General features: G+C 40.2%; 1 protein-coding gene across 3 annotated transcripts in view; it reads left to right on the top strand.

Moving 5' to 3' along the window:
* LOC122563517 (eyes absent homolog 3-like) overlaps window positions 1-27706 on the top strand; it is a 67449-nt gene that overhangs the window by 7155 nt on the left and 32588 nt on the right. For 2 of the 3 annotated variants that reach the window (XM_043717338.1, XM_043717339.1), the window contains exons 2-5: window positions 22643-22702; window positions 23947-23996; window positions 26926-27041; window positions 27599-27676. In XM_043717338.1, the coding sequence (XP_043573273.1) occupies window positions 22643-22702; window positions 23947-23996; window positions 26926-27041; window positions 27599-27676 (304 nt within the window). The remainder of the gene's footprint in view (window positions 1-22642; window positions 22703-23946; window positions 23997-26925; window positions 27042-27598; window positions 27677-27706) is intronic. The other variant, XM_043717340.1, reaches the window with a different exon arrangement.

Raw genomic sequence — 27706 nt, 5'->3', positions numbered from 1 at the left:
GAAAGGTGGCTAAATTATGGCCTCACATTGTATGAGCCAGATGTTGTGTCCTTTCATTGATGGAGACATTTGTAAAGAGGTGACTGCATTCTGGGAGATAGTTGACTGGTTGCCTAAATTTGACAACATTATTCATAGTGGGTATCATTTAAGTTGGTAATCAGAATATTAAGAAAATTAAGAGCTTCTATGTTCTCTATTAGGCTGCTATGAGCATGTGAATAGTGAAGGAATGTTAGGTGCTTTATTTCAGTTTTAATATGATAGTGGGAATGAAAATTATGTGAAAGAAGTCAATTAACGCACTATGATAACTACAGACCAGAAAAACATTGAAACAAATTGGTCAAACTCAAGGACAAGATTACATTCATCTACAATCCCGAGGGAACATGGTTTTGGATATGAGCTTAATTTACCTGGTGTAGGGTTGAAAAGGCACAAATATTGCTTTAGTTCTGTATTTGAAATTGACTTTTGTTCCCTTGTGGCATAATGTTATTTTGAATTGCATCTGAGTGATTGATTCACCAGATCCTTGGTGTTTCCAGGATTCATTCTCTTACTGTAAAACCCAAATGTTTCTTGATTTTAAAGATTGTCCTTCTGTACTATTGCCTGCAACCTGTATCTCAATGGTTTCACAAGTTCATTGACATTGTGGCCTATATTTTCTGTCATATTGCTGATTGTACCCTTTGCACCTGAACATTGCTGGAAAGAAATACTTTCAGAGGATTTTTTTAGTGTTTCTGCCATTTGTTTTAGCAGTGTGTGCTCATTTTAAATGTTACTCTTTTCAAGCATAGAAGTCTGTCCGTATTCCATATTTTAGCACTGTCTAACAACTGAAATGCCAGCACAGTGTGAAATGTTTGCAGTCTTGCATACAATCTACTGAACTCCCATTATGTACCTTCTTATGAACTCAGAGTCATATAGACAGGCCCTTCGGCCCAAACTGGTCCGTGCCGACCAAAATGCCAACCACTCTAACCTTGTTTCCCTGCATTTAGCCCATATCCTTCTAAATCTTTCCTATCCATATATTTGTCCAAATGCTTTTTAAATGTTGTTAATGTACCCACTTCGACCACTTTCTCTAGTAGCCCAGCACCCTGGGAAAAAGACAGTACATTGACCCTATCCATGCCTGTTATAGAAGTGTATAAGATCATAAGATCCCCCCTCATTCTCTGAAGCTTGAAAGAAAAAGTCCTAGCTTGTTCAACCTCTCCTTGTAACTCAGACTATTGAGTCCTGGCGTCATCCTTATAAATTCCTTCTGAACTCTTTCCAGTTTAATAACATACTTCCTATAGCAAGGTGACTAAAACTGAACACAATATTCCAAGTGCGGCCTCACCAATGTCCCGTACAACTGCAACATATCTTCCCAACTTCTATGCTCAGTGCCCTGACTGATGAAGGCCAGTGTGCCAGAAGCTACCTTCGTTGCCCTGTCTACCTGTGACTCCATTTTGAGAACCATGTAACTGAACTCCTTGGTCCCTCTGTTTCACTACAGTCCTTAAGACTCTACCATTCACCAAGAAACTCCTACCTTGATTTGACTTTCCAAAATGCAAGGCCTTGCACTTATCCATATTAAACTCCAACGGCCATTTCTCGGCCCACTTGCCAACTGATCAAGGTCCTGCTGCATTTTCTGATAACTTTCCTTGCCGTCCATGATACCACATATGCCATCTGCGAACTTCCTAATTATGCCTTGTACATTCTCATCATAATCATTGCTAGTTGTTAATTATATCAATGTGTCCAGCACTAACCCCCGAGGCAATCCACTAGTCAAAGGCCTCCAGTCTGGCATGCATCCTTGCACTATTACCCTCTGCTTCCTACCATCAAGCCAATTGTGTACCTAGTTTGCCAGCTCCTCCTGGGTTCCATGCAATCTAACCTTCCAGAGCAGCCTACCATGTGAAATCTTATCAAAGTCCTTACTGAAATCCATATAGACATATAGACCACGTCTACTGTCCTGCCCTCATAAAACTTCCAGGTTACTTCATCAAAGAACTCTTAACAAATTTGTGAGGCATAATATCCCATACATGAAGTAATATACTCCTAATCAAACCCTACCTTTGTAAATGCATGTATATCACATCTCTCAGAATCTTATCTAGTAACTTACCTACCACAGAGGTTAGGCTTACTGGTCTGTAGTCCACAGCTTTTTCTTTGCTGCCCTTCTTGAATAAGAGCACAACAATCACTACTCTCCAGTCTTCTGGGACCTCACCTGTGGCTAACAATGATGCAAAAATATTAGCCAGGGCTCCCATGTTTTTTTTAGCCCCTTGCAGTGTTCTTGGATATATCTGGTCAGGACAAGGAGATTTATCCACCTTCATACATTCTAATATGTCTTACACTACCCCTAATGTGATATGGACTGACCCCAGGATATGACTACTAACTTTCCCAAGTCTTTGTCTTTCTCCACAGTAAACAGAGGCGAAAATATTTATTGAGGACCTCGACCATCTCTTGCGGGTCTACACACACACGTCCACTTTGGTCCTTGACAGGTCCTAATCTCTCTCTAGTTATTCTTTCTCCTTTTTAATATACTTAAAGAACCTCTTTGGATTCACTGTAATCTTCTCAGCCAAAGCTATCTCATGCCGCTATCTCCCGATTTCCTCCTTCAGTAAATTCCTGTATCCGCTATGTACCTCCAGGAATTCCCTTAATCCCGCTACCTCGACCTGTTCAAACCTCCTTTTTCTGGTGAAAGCCACTATCTCTTGTCATCCAGGGTTCCCTATTGCTGTTTACCTTGCCTTTCACCCTCACAGGAGCACATAGACCTTGAACTCTAGCTATTTCACTTGCTGGAGATCCCTTTGCCTGCAAACAAACTACTCCAATCAGTACCTGCAAGCTCCTGTCTAATTTCTATCAAAATTTTGTCTTGCCCCATTTTAGCACTTGATCTTCTCCATACCTATTTTAAAATTAATAGAACTATGGATGCTGGTCCCAAAGTGCTTCCCCCACTGTCATCTCGGTCACCTGTCCTGCCCTATTTCCCAAGAGTATGTCGAGTTTTGCCCCTTTCTGAGTAGGATCCTCCATATACTGCTTGAGGAAACATTCCTGAACGTACTTAACAAATTCCACTACATCTAAGCCCTTAATACTATGGCTTATCTTAACTCTTTCTAAACTTGTCCAAATCTGACCATGCTACATAAGCAGTTAGTACGTGTTTTTGATGAATTTTATCTGGAAGAAAGTGAGGACTGCACATGCTGGAGATCAGAGTCAAAGACTGTGGTGATGGAAAAGCACAGCTGGTCAGACAGCATCCGAGGAGCAGGAGAACTGATGTTTTGAGCATAAGCCCTTCATCAGGAATGAGCCTTGTGGTCCAAGGGGGCTGAGAGATAAATGGAGAGTGGGACTGGGTGGAAGGTAGCTGGGAATGCAATAGGTAGATGAAGTTGGGGGTGATGGTGATAGGTTGGAGAGGAGGGTGGATTGGATATGTGGGAAGGAAGATGGATGGGTAGGACAGTTCAGGAGGGCAGTGATGAGTTGGAAAGCTGGATCTGGGATAAGGTGGGTGGAGGGGAAATGAGGAAACTGGTGAAACTCACATTGATCCTGTGTGGTTGAAGAGTCCCAAGGCAGAAGATGAGTCATTTCTCTGTTAGGTTCTATTCCCGAGGTTTCACACATGAGATGCAATTCGCACACACTAACTTCTGCAAACAGTTAAAGTTTATTAAAGCTTGTACAAGCCAGGTGACCCCTCTGACACTCTTCACTGGTTGTGCAAAGTCGAGGCCCCAAACAAAGAAAACACATCCCCTTTATACAGGTCAGTTGGTATTGCTTCCAGCTACTCTGGCCACTCCCCCATGTTACCCCAGGTACAAGGGTGGGATGAGGTCATCCTTGGAGATAATGTAAATGTAAATGCCCTAATCTTGGGGAATCATATGCAAAAGGTTTCCAGACTCCGTGATTCACCAAGACAACGTAGGTGTGATATGTTCTAACTTCGGGGTGGCCCTGCAAATGACTTCTGCCTCTGCTACTTCCCCAGACAATGTAGGTGTGATATGCTTCAGTATCGCGGGATGATCGCGCAAATGAATTTGATTGACTGGGGATGTTTATGAAAGCATTTCTAATGGAAGGGGCTGAATGAGAGTTTAATTTTGATAATGGTAGGAGAGTAGTAGTAGTAAATGACTATCTAAATGAAATGGGAGTCACTTGCATTCCTGCATGAATGTCGTCCCCACCCACTTCCAGAATGTTCAGCTTCTGGAGGAAGACAGTACAGTTTAACCCTTTAATATTACACTAATGTGCAGAGAGATAGTCCAATTTAATTTTTTAACATTACCTCTCCTCCAGGCATCAGGTGGTTAGGGTTTTGGCTGTGGAGGAGGCCCAGGACCTGGGCCAGGAAATGTTATCCACAAAAATTAGCGCTAACTAATGGTCCTGTTTCGATATGGTAGTGAAGGCATTTGTCGTCATCTCTTTGGTAGTGTAACCTTGGTCCATGTGAGCACTTTCTGTTGTTCCGCAAGAAATAAGGTGCACATTTAGAAAACATGGCTAGATAATCATTCCCTAAAACCTTGCATTTTGATTGAGTCATCCTCTGTGAACAGTATTGTTCACTATAAGTTCTTGAGTGTTCAGGCATACATTTTTCAATTAGTTTTATTTCAACCAACCACCAAGCATAAAACATTCCTCCTCTGACTGACTCTTCTTTTTAGTTAATTCTATTAAAAATGTATGAAATTAGTTCACAGCATCTGTTTGCTTTGTTACCTTTAGCATCCTAATAACCGACTTAGGTCTTAATATCAGCAAGGAATTAATTTCCTGTTAAGCAGATGCAGCATGACAGGCTTGCACGTGATGGAAGTCCACAAGGTATTTGTGTGACTGAGAAATATTGGATTTTTAAAAATTTCATATATAGGATATGGTGTCTCTGCATGGGCCAGGATTAATTGCCCAACCTTAGTTGTCCTTGAGAAGGCGGTTGGAGCAGCTTGCTTGAACCACCACATTCCTGTAAGTAGAGTGCTGTTCGAGAGAGAGCTCCAGTTTTTTGATCCAAAGACACAGAAGAAACAGTGAAATATTTCCGGGTCAAAATGGTGACTCGCTTGCAGAAAAAGCAGGTGCTCTTGTACATCCTTCTTGAGTGATTTGTAAGGTGCTATCTAAGGAACTTTGAACAGTACACATCACTGCTACTCAGTATGTGGTGGTGGAGGGAGTGGGTATTTGAGGATGTGGTGCCAATCACGTGGGTTGCTTTGTCTTGGTTCGTAGCAAGATATTTTTTGTGTTGTTGGAGCTGCACTTATCCAGACAGCAAGGGCATAATCCACCACATTTCTGACTTGTGCTTTACAGTTGGTGGGCAGTCTTTGGGGAATCAGGAGTTATCAGTGACTGCAGTATCCTAGCCTCTGAGTTGTGATTATTGAGAATGTGCATTTGTATGACCAGTGCAATTTATTTTCTTGGGCAGTGGTAACCCCAGTGATATTAATAATGGGGGATTCAATGATGATGACGACATTGTATGTCAAGAGCTGATGTTTAGATTCTTTCTTGTTGGAGGTGACCATCATCCAATGTTACCCCATATCAGCCAAAATCTGGATATTGTCTAAGTCTTTACTGCATTTGATTTGATTTGATTTGTTGTCACGTGTATCTTGTTACAAAATACAGTAAAAAGTGTTGCATAATATTGATATTTCCAACACCACCTTAAAACACAGAAAAATAAACCATAACACAGAATATAAAAGAAGAAGAATTAAGAAATAACGTCCAACTTTAAAATCCTTATTAAGTGCTCTGATGTGGGTCATGGGCCTTATGGCCAGGCATGACTCCCCTTCACCGTGTCACTCCAGCTGTAATGAAAGTCAGCACTCTTCAGCGCCATCTCACCTCCACCAACATAGTCAGCACTGTCTTGGTTACAAAACCGGAATAAAACAAACAAAAATAAAGGAAACAAAGCCAAAATGAATTAGAAATATCCAGGTAATAAAGTCTTATTTAAGTCTTATCTCCAGACAGGCACCCAGGCCAAGCCACAGCCTAGAGGTGATCTAGGCTATCACCTCTGATTCTATAACCATTGGTGTCGCAACCAGGGCCTGGAATATGCTCGGGCAGGGTCCTCCCACAGTCTCCAATTGCCAGATCCTGAAACATGCTCGGGCAAAGTATGTTTGCAGCCTGTGATCAGCATTTCCTGTATCATGGTCAGGCAGGGACTGTCACCTGTGCTGCACTGAAGAAAACCTGTTAAACAAAGGGGAAAAAGAAAGAAAGAGCTCAGGCGCTTGAACACAGTGCTGGTACTCTGCAGCTGTCTTGGAACCAAACCATTTGGGCCTGAAATGCTTTAGTGTCCGAGTCATGAATGGTGCTGACCGTTGTGCAATCATCTACACATATCTCTATTTCTGACCCCATGATATAGGAAAAGCCATTGTCAAAATAGCTTGGTTGGGCCTAGGACACTGTATTTTAATATTTTTTACTGCAAGCTTGGATCATGAAATTTTAAGTTTTTGCAAATGGGTTTGTCTGTGTCAATGGGGTTAACAATTAAAAACTATAATATCTCTAATTCCAAATGAGGAAGTTGCCCAAAATTCTGAGGGAATTACAAAGGTCATATGGCAACAATTTTAAAGACTGATTCATTCCAGACTGAGGAAGTTGTTTGCGAAGTGGTGTACGAAGCTCCAGTGCTGAGAGTTCTTTCGATACAGAAACATGTGCTCAGCAGTGTTGCTAAGAAAAGGAGTTTAAAGCAATGAAATTATATTTGAGAAATTTATTAATAATCACAGAGTTGGGATATAATTGGAAAAAATGTCTTTGTTTTAAACTTTAAAAACTTCACAAAGGGTTGTAGCTATGGCAGTGGTAGTTTCCTTCCAGTGCACTAAGTCAGCAGCATAGTAACCCATAATTCCAAGCACAAAGAAATTACCCAGAATTCCAGAATTACCCAGGGAATTGTGCAGAGGGGCAAGGGGAGTATTTTCCAAATTGACTGATTCAGTCTGGTCTGGGAAGCCATTCAAAAGAGAAGCATGTGCCATGTTCCAGTGCTGAGCAGTTCTTTAAAAGAGTGACATGTGCTAAGTAGCATTCCTGAGAAGTTTAAAATAATGAAGTGATTTTGGAATAAAAGGTTGATATTATTTGTCCCAGACTAGAGTTGGGACATAGCTGGTGGTGAGAAGTTTAAAAATTAGTTTCTGCAAGGAAAATATGGCACTAGAAGGAGACCAGGTCAGGAGCATAAATATTTACAGTTTCAGCAGAGGAGTCAAAATTTTAGTAACTTGAAAGAAATTATCAGGACAGCTACCGTATATACTCGAGTAATAGTCAAAATTTTTTGACTACTTTTTAAGGTTAAATATATGGGATTGACTATTAGATGGATACTACTTTTGAGGGGCTAAAATTCAGTCAAAATTCATACCTTATCATTAGCAGAAGCCCAATTGATCTTTAAAGGAATAAAGTTTACAAAAAAGAATTATGGTAATTCTGAAAACCCAGACCAGAACAAAACAGCCTGTGGATTGGAAGACCAGCAGTGGAGTAGAACAATTGGCAGACTGGAAAGCTGGAGCGGGACATGACGGCCGGCACACTGACTCAGACGTTGATTTGTTATCTATGAAAGAATAGGGTTGACGTTTACGTGAGATACCTGGAAAATTCCAGGTTAATTGGCCAAAAGTAGGGGGTCAACTTTTGCATGAGATTGACTATTACTTGTGTATATGCTTTGGAGATGCCGGTGTCGGACTGGGGTGTACAAAGTTAAAAATCGCACAACACCAGGTTTAATTGGAAACACGAGCTTTTAGAACGCTGCTCCTTCATCAGGTGGTTGTGGAGTACACAATTGTAAGACACAGAATTTATATCAAAAGTTTACAGTGTGATGTAACTGAAATTATACATTGAAAAATACCTTGATTGTTTGTTAAGTCTCTCATCTGTTTGAATGACCATGTTAATTTCACTTCTTTCGTATGTAAATCACAAAACCTTTTTTTAAAAGTTACATTCTTAGGTTAACTTTAACAATTGGTGTCAGCCCAGATAATATGTTGAAGGTGTTCGCCCCCTGTGTGCTGTTGTCTGCGCCATAATGTTTAGACTGATTCTAATTTAAAAAAATGATTTAACAGAGTCTTACATGGATTCATGCAGTTTTTGAGCAAAGTACAATGTAACTCTGCAAGTACAAATTCACCCCAAAAAAGAGGCTGCCGACATATCGCACATCCCAGGAACAAAATCTGGTGAACCTTTGTTGCCTACACTCAATAACAATCATACCTTTCCCAATATAAGGAGATCAAAATAGCACAAAGTACTCCAGGTGTGGTCTAACCAAATTCATGTACAATTGAAGCAAAGCTTCATTACTCCTGTTCTCAAATCCTCTTGCAATAAAGACTAATGGACTATTAACCTTTCTGATAGCTTGCTGCACCTGCTTGTCAGCCATCAGTGCCTCATCGATAAGGACAGCTAAATCCGTTTGTGCACCTGTGCTTTCTGATCTCTCACCATTTAAGAAATCCCCTGTTTTTCCTACCAAAGTTGATAATCTCTAATTTTTCCACATCATGTTCCACCTATGTTCTTGCCATCTGCGAATTCTATTCAAATCTTCTTGAAAGCATAATCTCCCTCAATGTTTATTTCTGTTTTAACTTGTGAATGAAGCTTTCAGTTATCATTGCACAAATCACTCAGCTTCTGGATTAGAGGTGCTGGAAAAGCACAGCAGTTCAGGCAGCATCCGAGGAGCAGTAAAATTGACATTTCTGGCAAAAGCCCTTCATCAGGAATACAGGCAGAGAGGCTGAAGGGTGGGGAGATTAATGAGAGGCGGGTGGGGGTGGGGAGAAAGTAGCATAGAGTACAATAGGTGAGTGGGGGAGGGGATGAAGGTGATAGGTCAGGGAGGAGGATGGAGTGGATAGGTGGAAAAGAAGATAGGCAGGTAGGACAAGTCATGGGGACAGTGCTGAGCTGGAAGTTTGGAACTGGGGTGAGGTGGGGGAAGGGGAAATGAGGAAACTGTTGAAGTCCACATTGATGCCCTGGGGTTGAAGTGTTCCGAGGTGGAAGATGAGGCGTTCTTCCTGCAGGTGTTGAGTAATGAGGGAATGGTGGTGTAGGAAGCCCAGGACCTCCATGTCCTTGGCAGAGTGGGAGGGGGAGTTGAAATGTTGGGCCACAGGGCGGTGTGGTTGATTGGTGCAGGTGTCCCGGAGATGTTCCCTAAAGCGCTCTGCTAGGAGGCATCCAGTCTCCCCAATGTAGAGGAGACTGCATCGGGAGCAACGGATACATAAATGATATTGGTGGATGTGCAGGTAAAACTTTGGATGTGCTCCTTGGATGCTGCCTGAACTGCTGTGCTTTTCACTCGCTTGTGCCCCCATCAAAAAGGATGTGGAAGATATAGAATGTAGGGAAATAGATGTTGACATCTTGAAAAATGTCCACATTACACAGGAAGTAGTGCTGAATGTCTTGAAATGCATAAAGGTGGATGAATCCCCAGGACCTGATTAGGTGTACCCTAGAATTCTGTGGGAAGCGAGGGAAGTGATTGGTGGGCCTCATGCTGAGATATTTGCATCATTGATAGTCATAGGTAAGGTGCCGGAAGACTGGAGGTTGGCTAATGTGGTGCCACTGTTTAAGAAGGGTGGTAAAGACAAGCCAGGGAACTATAGACCAGTGAGCCTGATGTTGGAGGGAATCCTGAGCGACAGGATGTACATGTATTTGGAAAGACAAGGACTGATTGGGGATAGTCAACATGGCTTTGTGTGTGGGAAATCATGTCTAACCAACTTGATTGAGTTATTTGAAGAAGTAACAAAGAAGATTGATGAGGGCAGAGTGGTTGATGTGATCTATATGGACTTCAAGTAACGCTTTCGACAAGGTTCCCCATGGGAGACTGGTGAGCAAGGTTAGATCTCACGGAATACAGGGAGAACTAGCCATTTGGATACAGAACTGGCTCAAAGGTAGAAGACAGAGGGTGGTGGTGGAGGTTTGCTTTTCAGACTGGAGGCCTGTGACCAGTGGAATGCCACAAGGTTCGGTGCTGGGTCCACTACTTTTCATCATTTATAAAAATGATTTGGATGTGAACATAAGAGGTATAGTTAGTAAGTTTGCAGATGACACCAAAATTGGAGGTGTAGTGGACAGCGAAGAAGGGTACCTCAGATTACAACAGGATCTTGATCAGGTGGGCCAATGGGCTGAGAAGTAGCAGATGGAGTTTAAGTTAGATAAATACGAGGTGCTGCATTTTGGGAAAGCAAATTTTAGCAGGACTTATACACGTAATGGTAAGGTCTTAGAGAATGTTGCTGAACAAAGAGACTTTGGAGTGCAGGTTCATAGCTCCTTGAAAGTGGAGTCGCAGGTAGATAGGATAGTGAAGAAGGTATTTGGCATGCTTTCCTTTATTGGTCAGAGTATTGAGAGGTCATGTTGCGGCTGTACACGACATTGGTTAGGCCACTTTTGGAATATTGCGTGCAATTCTGGTCTCCTTCCTATAGGAATGATGTTGTGAAACTTGAAAGGGTTCAGAAAAGATTTACAAGGATGTTGCCAGGGTTGGAGGATTTGAGCTATAGGGGGTGTTTGAATAGGCTGGGGCTGTTTTCCCTGGAACGTCAGAGGCTGAGAGGTGACCTTATAGAGGTTTATAAAATCATGAGGGTCATGGATAGGATCCATGAGTCCAGAACTAGAGGGTAAAGATTTAGGGTAAGAGGGGAAAGATATAAAAAAGACTTAAGAGGTAACCTTTTCACTTGGAGGATGGTGCATGTGTGGAATGGGCTGCCAGAGGAAGTGGTGGAGGCTGGTACAACTGCAAAATTTCAAAAGGCATTTGGATGGGTATATGAATGGGAAGAGTTTGGACGGATATGGGCTGGGTGCTAGATTGGGTTGGGATATCTGGTAAGCATGGAAGAGTTGGACCGAAGGATCTGTTTCCGTGCTGTAAATCTCTATGACATTGAGGTGGTTGTAGAGGATGGATCATTAAGTATTTTTATAAATAAAGTATTACAGAGAAATGTCAGGAAACTGAAGCTAGGACAAATGTTCGGCACAACATCGTGGGCCGAAGGGCCTGTTCTGTGCTGTATTGTTCTATGTTCTATGTTCTATTATCAGATTATTGAATGGTGGAGCAGACCTGATAGGTCAAATGTCCTCCAGCTCCTACATCTTATGGTCCCATTTTTCCAGTTGCCACGTCTATGCAGTTTGCCATTATCAGGCTTATGAAAAATAGTAACACTGCTATTTTTGACACATTGCTGTCAGAATATTTAGTTACTATTTTTGATTTAAATTGATGCCAGTTGACTAAAAGGCATTAATCTTACTATAGTTTCAATGTGTTTTTAATCTTGCTGAAAGCATTAAATTTAATGGTTGTAAGTTTGCTTGCTGAGCTGATAGGTTTAATTCTCAGATGTTTCGTCACCATGCCACCATAGTTGGTCGAATCTCAGATGGCGACGAAACAGACTGGAGATGGGAGGTGGAACACCTGGAAAAATGGTGCATTGAGAACAACCTAGCTCTTCATGCCAGCAAAACCAAGGAACTCATTATTGACTTTTGGCGGGATGTTACTCATGCCCCCTACACATTAACAGCACAGAGTTGGAACAAGTGAAGAGTGTCAAGCTCCTGGAAGTGGTCATCCACAACAAGCTTTCTTGGACTCTTCATGTGGACGCACTGGTTACAAAGACCCAACAACATCTCTTCTTCCTCGGGCAGCTGAGGATTTCTGGCATGACGCCGAATACCCTTGCCAACTTTTGTCGGTGCGCCATCAAGAGCATCCTATCTGGATGTATCACTACCTGGTATGGCAACTGTACCATCCAAGATCGGAGACAGTGACAGAGAGTGGTGAACTTGGCCTGGACGATCACAAAGGCCAACCTCCTATCTATAGAATCCATCTACCAGGCCCGCTGTCAAGGAAAGGCTGCCAACATTCTTAAAGATCCATCCCATCTTGGCAATGGTTTTCTACAACTTCTGCCATCGGGGAGAAGATACAGAAACCTGAACACATGCACCAGCTGGTTTTGCAACAGTTTCTACCCTACTGTTGTTAGAATACTGAATGGACTCTCAAACTCTTAACATTCACCTGTACCTGTGTTTTTGTTTTCACTGCTGTTTACTTATTGTTTACTTATCGATGCCTCGGTGCACGTGACAATAAAGTCAATTCGATTCAATTTAATTCATGCTAGTTAACATCATTAGTGAGCCTCCGGACAAGTGCTGATGTTCTGTCCCGCTTGCTATTTGTGTGTCTTGGTCTGTTAAGGTGGATGATATCAACTCCAGTTCTTTTTCTCAGAGGTTGGTAAATGGGGTCCAAATCGATGTGTTTATTGATGGAGTTTTGGTTTGAATGCAGGGTCTCTAGGAATTCCTGTGCATGTCTCTGTTTAGCCTATCCTAGGATGGAAGTGTTGTCCCAGTCGAAGTGGTCTTTGTGTGTAAGGTTGGTGTTCATGTGTCCTGATGGCCAGTTTCTTGCCTGCCTGTTCAATGTAGTTTTTGTTACAGACCTTGCAGACTATTTTGTATATGACATTTGTTTTGCTGGTTGTTGGTACAGGGTCCTTTAGGTTCATCAGTAGCTGTTTGTGTTTTGGTAGGTATGTGGGCTACCTTGATGCCTAGAGGTTGGAGTCGTCTGGTCGTCATCTCCGAGAAGTTTTTGATGTATGGTAATGTGGCTAGGGTCTCTTGGCGTGTTGTGTCTACTTGTTTCGGTTTGTTGTTTAACAATCAGTCCACTAACAGACACTGAGAAAGCCATCCTAGTAAGAGGGATGAACTACAACTACTTAGACGCAGACAAAAAGGGCTTCATAGCAGCATTGGAATCAATCCTGAAAGATAATGGACTCACGGAAGAAACCCAGCAGACCATCCAACAAACAGTAGCATCAACACTAAGCAGGAAGAAAGATGGAAACACCCTCAACACACAGGAAAGAAAAGCCCTAGAAAGACAGAAGTATTGTAATCCTACCTGCAGACAAAGGGCGCAAGGCCATCATCTTAAACAGAGCATAGTACATTGTAAAGGCAAACTCAACGCTCACCGACATGTACCAACAGGTGGCGATAGATCCAACTCCACAGCTAGAAAGCTGTATCACAACAACACTGAAGAAACTCCATAAATCAGGTGAAATTAACAAGAAATCCCCAAAGAATTAAATCTGATGGATCCAACACCCCCCACTTATCTTTATGGATGACACCTTTGTCATAATGGAATGGAACAAGTTAGAGGAAACCTACAATATCATCAGCAACATCCTTACTGACATAAGAGGAAGAGAACAACAAGACTCCCCTTCCTAAATGTCACAGTGGAACCAACAGTTAATGGAGGACTGCAGGAAAGCAACACTCATTGACCAGATACTTCACTTCAGGAGCAATCATCCCAACACCCACAAGTGAAGTTGCATCAGGACATTATTTAAATGGGCCTCAACACACTGCATCACCCAGGAACTATGAGCAGCAGAAGAAAAATACCTATACAGCATATTCAAGAGCAACAGGTACCCGATGAGCACAGTCCACTGATTCTCAAACAACAAACCCAAACAAGAAGACACAATATGTCCAAACACTCTAGCCACACTAACATATATCAAAGACATCTTGGAGATGACTACCAGATTACTCTGACCCCTTGATGTCATGGTAGTCCACAAACCTACCAACACGCTGAAACAGCTACTTATGAACCCAAAGGACCCTGTATCAACAGTCAGCAAAAAGAATGTCATATACAAAATACCCTACATCGAACAGACAGGAAACTGGTCACCAGGATACACTAACACCAACTAGCCACCAAAAGACATGAGCCACTATCACTAGTACACTTACATATAGACGAAGAAGGAAACCAATTTGACTGGGACAACGCATCTATCCTAGGAATGGCTAAACAGAGACACGCACGGGAATTCCTAGATGCCTAGCATTCAAACCGGAACTCCATTAATAAACACATCAATTTGGACCCCATTTACCAACTCCTAAGAAAAAGAACCGGAAATGATATCACCCACCACAACCAACCAAGACACACAAATAGAAAGCAGGACGGAACACCAGCACTTCACCGGAGGCTCGCTGATGATGTAACCTAGCATGGTGACAAAATGTCTGAGAAGATGTCAGCGAGCAAACTTACAACCTGAACCTCAACCTGAGCTACAATCTTCTCAAAGATCACATTAAATTTAATGTCAAGTATCAAACTTCCCTGTATGGTAGTGAAAGTTTGAAAAACATACAATTTTAAAAAATTCAATAACAATTGTATTGTGGTAATTTTTTGATAAATTTTTAATGTGGCAATATTCCATCAATAAGCACATTTGGAAACCCTTCATGAATAAAATGTTAGTGGTAAAGCATACAAGACCATTTAGCCCTCATGTCAGTTCGTTGGAGGCAAACAATTTATTCCACTCCTGTTCCTGTCCTGTAGCCAGCAATCTTTTTCCTTCATAATTATTTACTTAATTTCATTTTCAATGTTGTTGTTAAATTTGGTACCACAATATTTTCTACCTATGATTCAAATAAATGTCCCTGATTTGCAATAATATATTTCTTGCCCAACATCCAGCAGTGCAGAGGAATAAATGCATGCCAAAATTCCACATTTATGGGTAGGTTCCTGTTCACTCAGCTCATTTTGCTGATTGTCTGCCTCCACTAATGCTGGATATTCAAAGTTTGGGAGAAGATTTGTAGCTTGGGTGCTCGTTGTTGTGGTTCTGTTCGCCAAGCTGGGAATTTGTCTTGCAAACGTTTCGTCCCCTGTCTGGGTGACATCCTCAGTGCTTCAACAGATATTTCTTGCCTGAACTTTCTCTCTGAAACATCTGCACTCCAAGGTCTCTTTGTTCAGCAACACTCCCTAGGACCTTACCATTAAGTGTATAAGTCCTGCTAAGATTTGCTTTCCCAAAATGATGTAGCACCTTGCATTTATCCAAATTAAATTCCATCTAACACTTCTCAGCCCATTGGCCCATCTGATCAAGATCCTGTTGTAATCTGAGGTAATCTTCTTCGCTGTCCACTACACCTCCAATTTTGGTGTCATTTGCAAACTTACTAACTGTCCCTCTTATGCTCGCATCCAAATCATTTATGTAAATGACAAAAAGAAGAGGACCCAGCACCGATCCTTGTGGCACTTCACTGGTCACAGGCCTCCAGTCTGAAAAACAACCTTCCACCACCACCAGCCTCTGTCTTCTACCTTTGAGCCAGTTCTGTATCCAAATGGCTAGTTTTGCCTGTATTCCATGAGATCTAACCTTGCTAACCAGTCTCCCATGGGGAACCTTGTCGAACACCTTACTGGAGTCCATATGGATCACATCTACTGCTCTGCCCTCATCAATCCTCTTTGTTACTTCTTCAAAAAACTCGATTAATCAGGTTTGTGAGACATGATTTCCCATGTACAAAGCCATGTTGACTATCCCTAATCAGTTCTTGCCTTTCCAAATACCTGTACAACCTGTCCCACAGGATTCCCTCCAACAACTTGCCCACCACCGCTGTCAGGCTCACTGGTCTATAGTTCCCTGGCTTGTCCTTACTACCCTTCTTAAACAGTGGCACCACATTAGCCAACCTTCAGTCTTCTGGCACCTCACCTGTGATTATCGATGATACAAATATCTCAGCAAGAGGCCCAGCAATCACTTCTCTAGCTTCACACAGGGTTCTAGGGTACACCTGGTCAAGTCCTGGGGATTTATCCACCTTTGTGTTTCAAGACATTTAGCATTTCCTCCTCTGTAATCTGCACATTTTGCAAGATGTCACCATCTATTTAGCTACTTTCTATGTCTTCCATATCCTTTTCCACAGTAAGTACTGATGCAAAATATTTGTTTAGTATCTCCCCCATTTTCTGCAGCTTTACACAGAGGCTGCCTTGCTGATCTTTGAAGGCCCTATTCTCTCCCTAGTTACCCTTTTGTCCTTAATGTATTTGTAAAAACCCTTTGGATTCTCCTTAATTCTATTTGCCAAAGCTATTTCATCTCCCCTTTTTGCCCTTCTGACCTCCCTCTTAAGTATACTCCGAATGCCTTTTTACTCTTCTAAGGATTCACTCGATCTATCCTGTCTATACCTGATATATGCTTCCTTCTTTTTCTTAACCAAGCCCTCAATTTCTTTATTCTGGATTAGTGGTGCTGGAAGAGCACAGCAGTTCAGGTGGCATCCGAGGAGCAATAAAATCGACATTTCGGGCAAAAGCCCGAAACGTCGATTTTACTGCTCCTCGGATGCTGCCTGAAGTGCTGTGCTCTTCCAGCACCACTATTCCAGAATCTGATTTCCAGCATCTGCAGTCATTGTTTTTACCTCAATTTCTTTAGTCATCCAGCATTCCCTATAACTACCAGCCTTTCCTTTCACTTTAACAGGAATATACTTTCTCTGGATTCTCGTTATCACATTTCTGAAGGCTTCCCATTTTCCAGCCGTCCCTTTACCTGCGAACATCTGCCCCCAATCAGCTTTTGAAAGTTCTTGCCTAATATCATCGAAAATGGCCTTTCTTCAATTTAGAACTTCGACTTTTAGATCTGGTCTATCCTTTTCCATCACTATTTTAAATCTCATCGAATTATGGTCGCTGGCTCCAAAGTGCTCCCCCACTGAATCCTCAATCACCTGCCCTGCCTTATTTCCCAAGAGTAGGTCAAGTTTTGCACCTTCTGTCGTAGGTACATCCATGTACTGTTTGACAAAAAGTATTCAAGGATATGTGATGGCCTATTGCTAATCTCCCATCAGCACAAGATTTTAAACCCATAGCTACTATTTCATTAAAGATGTAGGACAAGGTCTGAAACCTTTTCAATTTACATTTCAAAGACATGACAAATTCAGTCTTTCCAGTAATACATAGAAAAGATAAAAGTGATTGTATATAAAACCTTGGCAAAGTGCAGGAACTGGGATGGGAGCACTAGCTAAGTTCAAATTGCTAATGATGAATTTATATGTGCAACTATATAAACCTTCTAGTGACAAATACTACAGATGAAAGTCAATTGGGCTATATGAAAATAAATCGTGGCACTATGAAAGAGATGCTCCTTAGATCTGAGTTGAATAAACAAATTGAAAGCTAAAGTCTGTCTGGGCATTACAATTGAAGAATTCATATTAGATCATTAGGGCTGTGTAACTCTGTCTTGGGCAAATTCAAAATTGCGTTTGGTGATGTGTGATCATTCCCTGGTCTCAAAATGGACTGCAGTGATATGCATGATTTCTGCACACTTGAATCCTCTGCATGCAGCGAAAGGGGCACACATTAAGGCAAAAGTCTCTCAAATTTCCCAAGTTTTTTGAAATTATATTGGACATTTAGAGATAAACTTTAATCTTGGGATTTGGTATACCTTAAAACAGTCAAAGTGTGGAAGGTCCAGGTGAAGCAATAGGGTTTGATGAAAATAAAATTATTGTCCAGTGGCCTAGTAAAGATATTAGATTACATTAATCCCAATTAATTAGGATTGCAAATTTACAGAATCTGAGCAATGAGAAGATTTTGAAACATTCTGTATTGGTCCTACAACATGGCGTTGGATTAGACAGCTGGACCTCTCTAATTGACTCTGACATTCAGTAAGATCATGGCTAATCTGACTTGCTCCATATTTCCAAACACTTTCATCCATTTGCTTACCACTTACCTTTCATGACCCACCTGTATTGGAAAGCAGAGTGGGTTGATTTAAAATATTTACTTAGTACTTACTGTTTTTCCTTGCGTATTCAAGTACATCAGTTCCAGTTCCTTTGAGGAGGAGTGTTCTAACAATTCAAAACAGAAATATTTCTGTCTTATCTCTGTCATAAGTGGGCTGTTCCAACAGTGACCCCTGGTCTTAGATTATTCCACAAGAGGAAATGCCATTTCCACATCTACCTTGTCAAGACCCTGCATAATGTTTCATTCAAGTTTCTTCCGACTCTCTGGACTCCAGAGGATTCAAGCTTAGTCTGTTCAACATTTTCTCATAAATTAATCTGTCTATTCCAAATGTTAGTGCAGTAAACCTCCACTAAACTGTTTCCAACGTGCTTCCTTAAATAAGTAGATTGATACTGTATGCTACTCTGAATGTAGTTTCACCAGTTTTCTGTATGATTAAAGCACAACCTTCTTCCTCCTATATTCATACACCTTGAAGTAAACAATAACATCTGTTAGATTTCCTAATTACTTGCTGTACCTGCACATTAATCTTTTGCACTTCATGTGCCAGGAAACCCAAATCCCTCTGCATCTCAGAGATCTGCAGATTTGGCTAAAATGCTTCTTTTTGTTCTCCTGCCAAGATGCAAAATTTCACATTTTTCCCTCGCTATACATCTATTTGCTAGTTCTTTTGATCAGCTGAATGCTTCTACTTCGACCATCAAACCGGCATTGAATTCCATACTTCCACCATTTTTCTTATGTTCCTTACGATACTTCTGCAATTTGTTTTAAATCTCTGCTGATAATTTAGCTCTCCAATATCTTCCTTGTCCACTCTAACTCGGGTTACAACCACCTGATGAAGGAGCAGCGCTCCGAAAGCTAGTGCTTCCAATTAAACCTGTTGGATTATAACTTGGTGTTATGTGATTTTTAACCTCATTGTTTTGTACAACTCAATTAAGTCATCTCTCAGCTGCCTCTTCTCAGAAAAACAGTCCTGGCCTACCCAATATTTCGTCATACTTATGATTTTCAATGTCTGGAAAATTTCTTGAAAATGTCTGCTCACTATCAAGAGCAATTATATCCTTCCTCTAATGTGGAGACCAGAATGGTGTACAATTCCAGCTGTGGACGTGGGTGGAGGAATTGAGACATCTCAGAGTGCCCTCTCAGAACACTACTTGTTTCATGTGTATTCCATTGCAGTGTTTGTCTTCCAAAGAGCATAACTTTGCACTTCTCCAGATTTGATTTTCAGTTGTCACTTTTCCACTTAACCAAACCATTAATATCATCCTTCAGTTGACAGCTATTATCTTTACTGTCAACAACATGGCCAAATTTTGTGTTGTCTGCAAATTTCCCACTCATGCCTTTTACATTTAAGTTTAAATTAATATCATTACAAACGTCATGGATCCAACCCAGTCCTGTGTAAAACCTCTCTGAAAAGCTTCTCAGTTGAAGAAAAAAATGTAATCGATTTCCTCCTGCCAATTTTGGGTCTGACTTTCCATATTACCTTGTATCTCATGGTCTTTATTTGTTCTGATCAGTTTGCCATGTGGAATCTTTGGCCTTAGTAAAATCCAAGTATACAAAATGCACTATATCACCTTTCATCAATCCTTCTTATTTCCTCAAATTTAGTTATTAGTAAGACATGATCTTCACGTAAAACCACTCTGACTATTCCTGATGTTATCTGCGACTTTCTAAGTAATGGTTAATCTTCTCTCCATATTGATTCAAGTAATTTGTTCACTCGCAAGTTCAGATTGACTAGCCTATAATTATTTGGCCAATTTCTTGCATGCATTTTTGACTAATGGTAAAATGTTTGCAGAACTCCAGCCCTATGTAAATCTTGTCTGTATCTAGTGAGGTTTTAATCAAAATGTTCCTCAGCATATCCACTTTTTCCTCCTGCATTCATGCAAAAGTTGTCCTATATAGCTGATAGACCCTCCCCATTGCTTAATCATTCTCTTGCTCTTAGTGTACACTTTCAGATAAAACATTTTTAGATTTGCATTAATTTCATTTTTCATATCTTCTCAATTATTTATTCTCCTAAATTTCCTTTTTTTTTAACCTCATCCTGTACTTTCTATACTCCTCTGAGGTTTCTCATTCATGGGATATTAGGATCATTGTCTAGGCTAGCATTAATTTTCCATCCCTGCTTGAACTTGAGGAGGTGGTGCTGAGCTGCTGGTTTGAACCACTGGAATCCATTTGCTCTGGGTAAACATGCAATGTGTTCATCAGAATTCCAGAATTTTGATCTGGCGACAGTGAAGGAACAGCAATATATTCCCCAAGTATGGGTGGTGAATGGTTTTAGAGGAGAGCTTGCAGGTGCTGATGTGTTTGCTCCCTTGACCTTCTAAATGGCGGGTTGTTGTGGGTTTGGAATGTGCTGTATAGGGAGCCTTGGTGAATTTTTGCAGTGCATCTTGTATTTGGAGTAGACTATTGCTACTGACATTGGTCATTAGTGTGGGAGTCACTGTTTGTTCATGTGGTACCAATCAGCTTTGTCAAACTAAACTCATCCATGCAGGTAATGATTATTTCATTCTACCCCACTCCTGACTTGTGCTTTGTAGATGGTGGACAGGCTTTGGGAGTCAAGAGGTAAATTATTTGCTGCAGGATTCCTCGCTAGTATTTATCTGGCTAGTCCAGTCGAGCTTCTCTTCAGTGGTAACCCCCAGGATGTTGATAGTGGGGGACTGGAGATCATCATTGTCGCATACTTGTATGGCACGATGTTACTTGGCACTTTGTCAACCCAAAACTAGATATTGTCCAAGTCTTGCTGAATTTGAACATGGACTGCTTCAGTATTTGTGGGGTTGCAAATGGTGCTGACCAATTTGCAATCATCAGCAAAATGTCCACATCTGATATTATGATGGAGGGAGTCATCAATAGAGCTGCTGAAGATATGAATATCCATTGCTTGGATAATAATTTAACAAAGGTCACTGCAAGAAAGTTGAGGATTGATATATTTTAATGTAAAGGAAGCCTTTGAAAGGGAAGGGGTCTTTTTTTTTTAAAAGAAGAAAATAGGTCATTTGAAATCACTAGTTACCAAACCCTCTTGCAAAGAGGAATGTTTACTCCAAGAAATTATTGGAGATTTGGAAGTGAGAGGCTCTGTTTTAATGAAATGCAAAAAATATGGTAAACTCTCATTTCATCTTTTGATTGCAAAGGTTTTGATCAAATATAAAGCAATTATTTAAAGAAAGGGGAATTTATTAATGATTGGATGATTTGTTATAGATGCACAGTTGATAGACATTAATTAAGGATTGAGAGCACATGATGGAGGCATGTGTGGTGGAATGGTAGTGTGCCTGGGCCAGAATGCCTGGATTCAAGTTCCATTTGCTCCAAAGATGTGCAATAACATCTCTGAGCAAGTTGATTGGAAAAGATCTTTATATGCCATGAAGTACATGTGCTGTGACACGGGGTTAGTTGTTAGGCAGAGATCTATAATGCTGTCTTCTGTGAATAAACTTAGTGTGCCAGATTTGTCTTGTTTGCACTTCATCTGACCATGGATCCATTTAACTATGACATCAACTATCTTTATTTTTGCTGTTATCCTTATTTTCAAAATGGCCATTGTATTCTCTGTGGAAATTTCTGCAGCCAAAGAAAATCCAATTTATTGAAGCTTTTAGTGCATAATTTCTGATATTGGTGGTTTCACATTGCTAAAAGATAGAAGAGTCAAGAACTGAATTTTATTTTAATTTTTGTGTTTATATAATAGATAATGCAGTGGAAAAATATTTTGAAAAATTCAACACAGTTAATATTTGCAATAACAATATTTAGTACTTAACAAAATTATGACTTCAAATATGGATGACTGCTCCTTGCTGTGATTGTCCTTCATTTACACCTTGAATTTTCAAATGGAAGTTTCTTGGGGGAGCGTCAAACTTGACACATTTGAACAATTCAACAGATTTCTGATATTTTCTGTAAATGTTACCGCCTTTGCAGATAATTTGAATACTGCAACAAAAATATTTTTTTCAAAACAGTGATTCTGCTTTATTTTGATATTTGGTAGCCAGAATTTAAAAAGTGGCTGAATTGAATGAGTTTGGTAACATTTCCTGGGGATGCACTGTACAGTATGCCATAATGAGATTAGCCTGTGATACTGCATTTGTCCAACCTCCTGCGGTGAATTTGTGATTCTATATTTGTTTGCAACAAAAGTTCTCTAAGGACACCTTTCTTGTAGCTCTCATGCATTCAGAAAAGAGTTTTCTTCTACTAATTGGATTTTAGATTATTTGACCCCTCATTGGCAAATCCATGTGAGTGTGTCTTTCACCTGGTAGGATAGCAACTACACGTGGCTGTTGCCCTGATAATTCTGCATGGTGTCCTTGTGTGTTGAACATTTTATCCTTTATGACTAGCTAATTGATCTATTTGAGATTAAGAGTGCAGGTGTACTTCATATTTTCATTTATCACAGTTGTCTTGCTGCAGGTCGGGTTTCGTGTCACATTGAAATAAATCGGTTACTTGAGAGCATTTGACATCAGGCAGTCTGTTATGATTAGAGTATATAAGGCTGAGAAAACTCTTTCAGACATTATTGCCTTTGAAGGTAAACAATCATCATTGTTCCATTCCTCAAAGGGGAGAGAACCACAACACTTCACATCCATGGAAGATCCACAGGACTCTCGGGAGCAAGTTGTAAGTTATATGATGCTCACTTCAGATAAAAATATGAATTTTACTGTGTATTTTTCTGTAATATTAAATCATGGTTTTCACTGAAGTACTTTTGATCTGAGTGAGCAATGGCAAAAAATGTTAAGCAGATATTTCCATGTAGTTTCAGCTCTGTTGCAAAGGTGAAGCATTTCCTCTCCAGCTTCATCTCCCACTTTCTCTTCCACCCTGCCTGCCTCCCTCCCTTGTCTCCCTCAATCCAACCGACCTCCAGTTATAGAGTCATAGTCATAGAGATGTACAGCACGGAAAAAGACCCTTTGGTCCAACTCATCCATGCCGACCAGATATCCTAACCTAATCTAGTCCCATTTGCCAGCACTAGGCCCATATCCCTCTCAGCCCTTTCTGTACCTGACCTGTTGTAATTGTACCTGCCTTCGCCACTTCCTCTGGCAGCTCATTCCATGCACTCACCACCCTGTGCAGGAAAAAGTTCCTCCTTAGGTCCCTTTTTAAATTTTTCCCCTGTCACACTAAACATTTGCCCTCTAGTTCTGGACTCCCCTACCCCAGGGAAAAAACCTTGTCTATTTCTCCTATCTGTGCCCCTCATGATTTTATTAACGTCTATAAGGTCACCCCTCAGCCTCTGCTGCTCCAGGGAAAACAGCCCCAGCCTAATCAGCCCCTCCCTATAAGTCAAAGTCTCCAACCCTGGCAACATCGTTCTCCTCAATCCTGACCTCACCCCTCCCTCTGCATGCAGTTCTAGGCTCCTTCATTGCAATGACTTTACAAACCGTTCTGAACATTCTCGTATCCATCCCAGTGCTTTTATTTCACCCACCCACCTTATGCATTTGCCCCTTTCACAACCTTCCTCTTTCCTCCTTCCTGCTTAAAACCTTGAGCTGCTAATATAGCAATGTACAACTCTCCAATCCTTGTTATTGTAGTAAAGCTCCCCCAGTGTCAATAGATGATACTTTGTCCATTTTCTTTGTCAATGTATTGTTTTATATCATCTACACTCATCGGAATATGGGATGGACTGCTGAAATTTTCGGGATTAATTTTCTTTTGATCCATGCTAAGATTGTGTATAATAGAGATGTCTAGCAAGATACATATGTTTGTTGCTTGAATAACAAATTGTAGCCTGGGTCATTCCCAGACCTTTTTAAAAATCTTTAATTAGCTTGCTTAAGTTTTGAAAATCTGTTATTTTTAAAGATTAAAATGTTAATATCTTTCCTTGACAGGCAAAGAAATCACGCCGTGATTTAGATTCCACAGATGAGCAAGCTTTAAGGTTTGTCGGTATTGTTATGTAATTGAAATCTTTAGTATGTTTTTTTTATATAAGACAGGAAGAAAATTCACAGCTTGTCTTCACCTATCTTGTGACCTTCCAATACTGAGCCACTAAGTTGAGATTATAATATTAACCAGAAACTTCTGAATGAATGAATGTACAACAAATGAAGTTACATCTATTGGTGCATTAGAGGGTGCACTTCCAACGCAGGCACACTCAGTGGACAAACTTAAATGTGTTTCCTTATTAACTGCATTCTATTAGTATATTTTAGAGTTTTGTTTATGATGGAGAGTTTCACTCAAGATGAAGGCTTTTAAATTATTAAATAAAGCAATAAATTCAAAGTGCTGAAAAACCCAGTCGATCTGATACACTCTCTCTACAGATGTTAACAGTTGGTGCTCTGAAAATATGGAAAATAGGAGTAGGAGTGGGCAATTCAGCCTATCAAGTCCGCTCTGCCATTTAGCATGATCATGATTGATCTTTATCCTCTGGCAATAGTCCCGAACTCTCCCCATGCACTTTTATTAGCCTTTTGAAATTTCTCTTATTTTCTTGGATATCTTCACTGACTTTGCCTCCATGGCCTTCTGTAGTAGAAAATTACCCAGGTTCAACCACCCTCTTTCCTTTATTTCAATCTGAAATGACCTACCATGTATCTCAAAACTGTGACCCCTTGTTCTGGATTAACCCTGCCAAGGAAGTGCCATCTTTACATCTCGTCTGGTCCAGCCCTGTAAAGTTATTTATATGTTTCATTCTTCTTCATATCTTCAAAGATATTTATATCTTTGATTCTTCTAAATTCTAGTCCATAAATGCTTTGTGGACCCAGTCTCTCCTCATACAATAAACCTGCTGTCCCAGAAATCAGTGTAGTGAACCACTGCTATGTTCCCTCTCTAGCAAGTATCCCTTTGAAAAGGACACCAAAGATGCTTACCAAGGCCGAGTACAACTGCACTTACTTTCTTCTGTATTCAAACCCTCTTGTAATGAAAATTGAAATAATATTTGTTTTCTGAACTGTTTGCTGCAACAACGTGCTTGCTTTCAGTGACCAGTGTACAAGAAAACCTAGGATTCTTCAGTTTTTCCAACTGAAATGGCCAACTTCGTGCTTATCTATGTACCTGCTTTGCATTTGCCCACTCACAACTTAGCAAAATCTGCTCAAAGACCATTTACATCTTCCTCACCATTCTTAATTCCACCCAGTTTTGTGTGGTCAGCAAATTTGAAATATTTCATTTGATTACCTCATCCACACTAATATGTTGTGAATAAATGGGACCCTGCTTGCCACTGTCTGTCTTTCACTTCAAAGAGGACCCACTCATTTCTTCTTTCCTGTCTACTAATTAATTCTCAATGCATGTCAATATATTCTACCATGTGCTTTAATATTGCACACTAACCTCTTACGTGGGGCTTTGTCAAAATACTTCTGACAATCCAAGTACACCATATCCATTCACACTCGCTCATCTATTTTGTGAGCTATGTCCTTTTAAAAAGTGATTTCCCTTTTCTAAGCCCATTGTGACTTTAGAAAATACCAACAGTATTACATAAGTGTCCCCTTATCTCATACTTTATAATAAACTCCAGCTTTTTCTCCCTTCCACCATTTTTAAATATTGGTATGAAATTTGCTGTAAATGTACTGATCTCATCTTTCAGTAATGACACCAACTTTTTTTGTTCCGTTCACAGGCTTGATCATTTAGCAGCTTTGTCTTTCTGATTGCAGTCACATTGTAATCATATTGTATGCATTTAAAAATATTTGTGATGTTAGTTCATCTCCCTTATTGCGAATTTTCCAAACATTCCAAATTGTACTTTTGGATTTTTTTTATATACTTAATACATTATGGTCCTACTTGTGGTTAACCTTCCTTCCTTGTACTTTCTGATTTAATCCGGTTTAAAAATCTAATTAAAACAAACATTTCTTGAAAATATTAAAATCACCTAATATGGGGCTTGCAACATGACCCTGTTATGGAGTCCTATCATCTACCAACTGAGCGATCTGGGTTGTGTGGGGGAATCTTTACAAATAAAGGGTCATTGTTACAGAGACAACCCAGAGCACTCTGGGGGATAGGAAGTTTTGGAAGAACTTGGTTGCCTCTCATCTGTGGGCATTAAGATAAATCATTGCTCAGAGAACATTTCATACAGTTGTGGCTTATGAAAAACTTGAAAGACCCTAGCAATCAACAGTGATTTTAGTTGGGAAAAATTGATGGGCTCCAACGTGCACTTTGCACTATTAATTTGCATGCGATTTTTTAAAAACTCCAGTTGTGGGCAAGTTTGATTAATGCAGTAATGTGAATCTGCAGAGTGATCTGAGTTGAGCAAATACAATATAGCCAAAATGGACAAAAACTACTGAACATTTTAATAAAAGCATTTTTGCAGTAGAAGCGAAGTCAAATAGAATATATTGTTCAGAGGTCACTGATGAAAAATAAAACAACTGATGATTCAAAGAAGAACACCATGTTCATGTATTGATAGGGACAATTAATCCTTCTATCTCTCAATCCGCCTCTATAAATGCTGAGTTTGTTTTTAGTATTATAAATTTAATCAGAAAGGTAATTTTCAAATCTCTCTTTTCCATTTTCACCTACAATTAAACAAAATAGGGAAAATACGCACTGCTGCCTAATGTAAACTAGTATTTGGAAGGTTCGATTAAATTTCATTGGCTACATCACCCTGCTTTCAATTATGTGAATGCTAGGAGTGGACATCAGATACAGTCCACTATTCTTCCTCTTAAAATGATTTAGTTGATAGAAAGAGGATTTCATCAACTGCATCTCAATTAATATTTTATGATCGAATAATGACAATCCTTAAGAAAATTAAATTCTCCTCTCTCTTATTTCCCCAGGACTGAGGAACTGCACAACATAATCCAACTGCAGAGTCAAACAAACAGAAATGATGAGCAAAAGTGTAGGTCTGACTGTCTGTCTAGTAACTTAACTGTGCTGAATGAAGCAGAAGGTGAGTTAAATTCATGGCTACTTTGACCACTGAGGGGCATCGCTACGAAGCTCAATATCAGTTAATCCAATTCCAAAGGTGTCAGGCAATGACCATTGCCAGCAAGAGTGAATATAACTATCTACCCTTGACACTCAATGGCATTGCAGCCACTGAGTCTCCCACAGTCAGCATCTTAGTGGGAGATCAAAGAAATTGAACTGGGGCAGCTGTAGAAATACTGTTACTGACTGCAAGAGCAGGTCAGAGGCTAACGAATTCTGTGGCAAGTAACTCATCATTTGCCATTTACTTTAATGTGCTGTATTTATCAAAACTCTTCTCTTAACTTTGTTAATTCTTGCAGGTTTTATTTTCTTATTTTCTTTTTCACTTTGCTTTTATAGCTGAATTGCAACTTTTCTCTAGGTTGTAAACGTCTTTCCTTTTTCATCCCCATTTGTCAACTGTGGTACGCAGTCTCACTACTTGTGGATTATTTCTCCATTTTAGAACAAGGCTTTTATGTATTAGAACATTGAACCAATCTTTATTTTTAATCTTCAATCTTTCCATAGTTAAAAATGAAATGATACAAGGCAGTGACTCTGAAACTCTGACAAGGAAAAGATCTGCTCGTGCATATCCAAGTTCAGGTAAAATCTTAGAAGTGGATATCGCTATTT

This window comes from Chiloscyllium plagiosum, chromosome 27 (assembly GCF_004010195.1).
Source record: "Chiloscyllium plagiosum isolate BGI_BamShark_2017 chromosome 27, ASM401019v2, whole genome shotgun sequence".
Lineage (NCBI taxonomy): Eukaryota > Metazoa > Chordata > Chondrichthyes > Orectolobiformes > Hemiscylliidae > Chiloscyllium > Chiloscyllium plagiosum.
The sequence above is the reverse complement of the archived record's forward strand: the minus strand, read 5'-3'. Positions and strand labels throughout refer to the sequence as shown.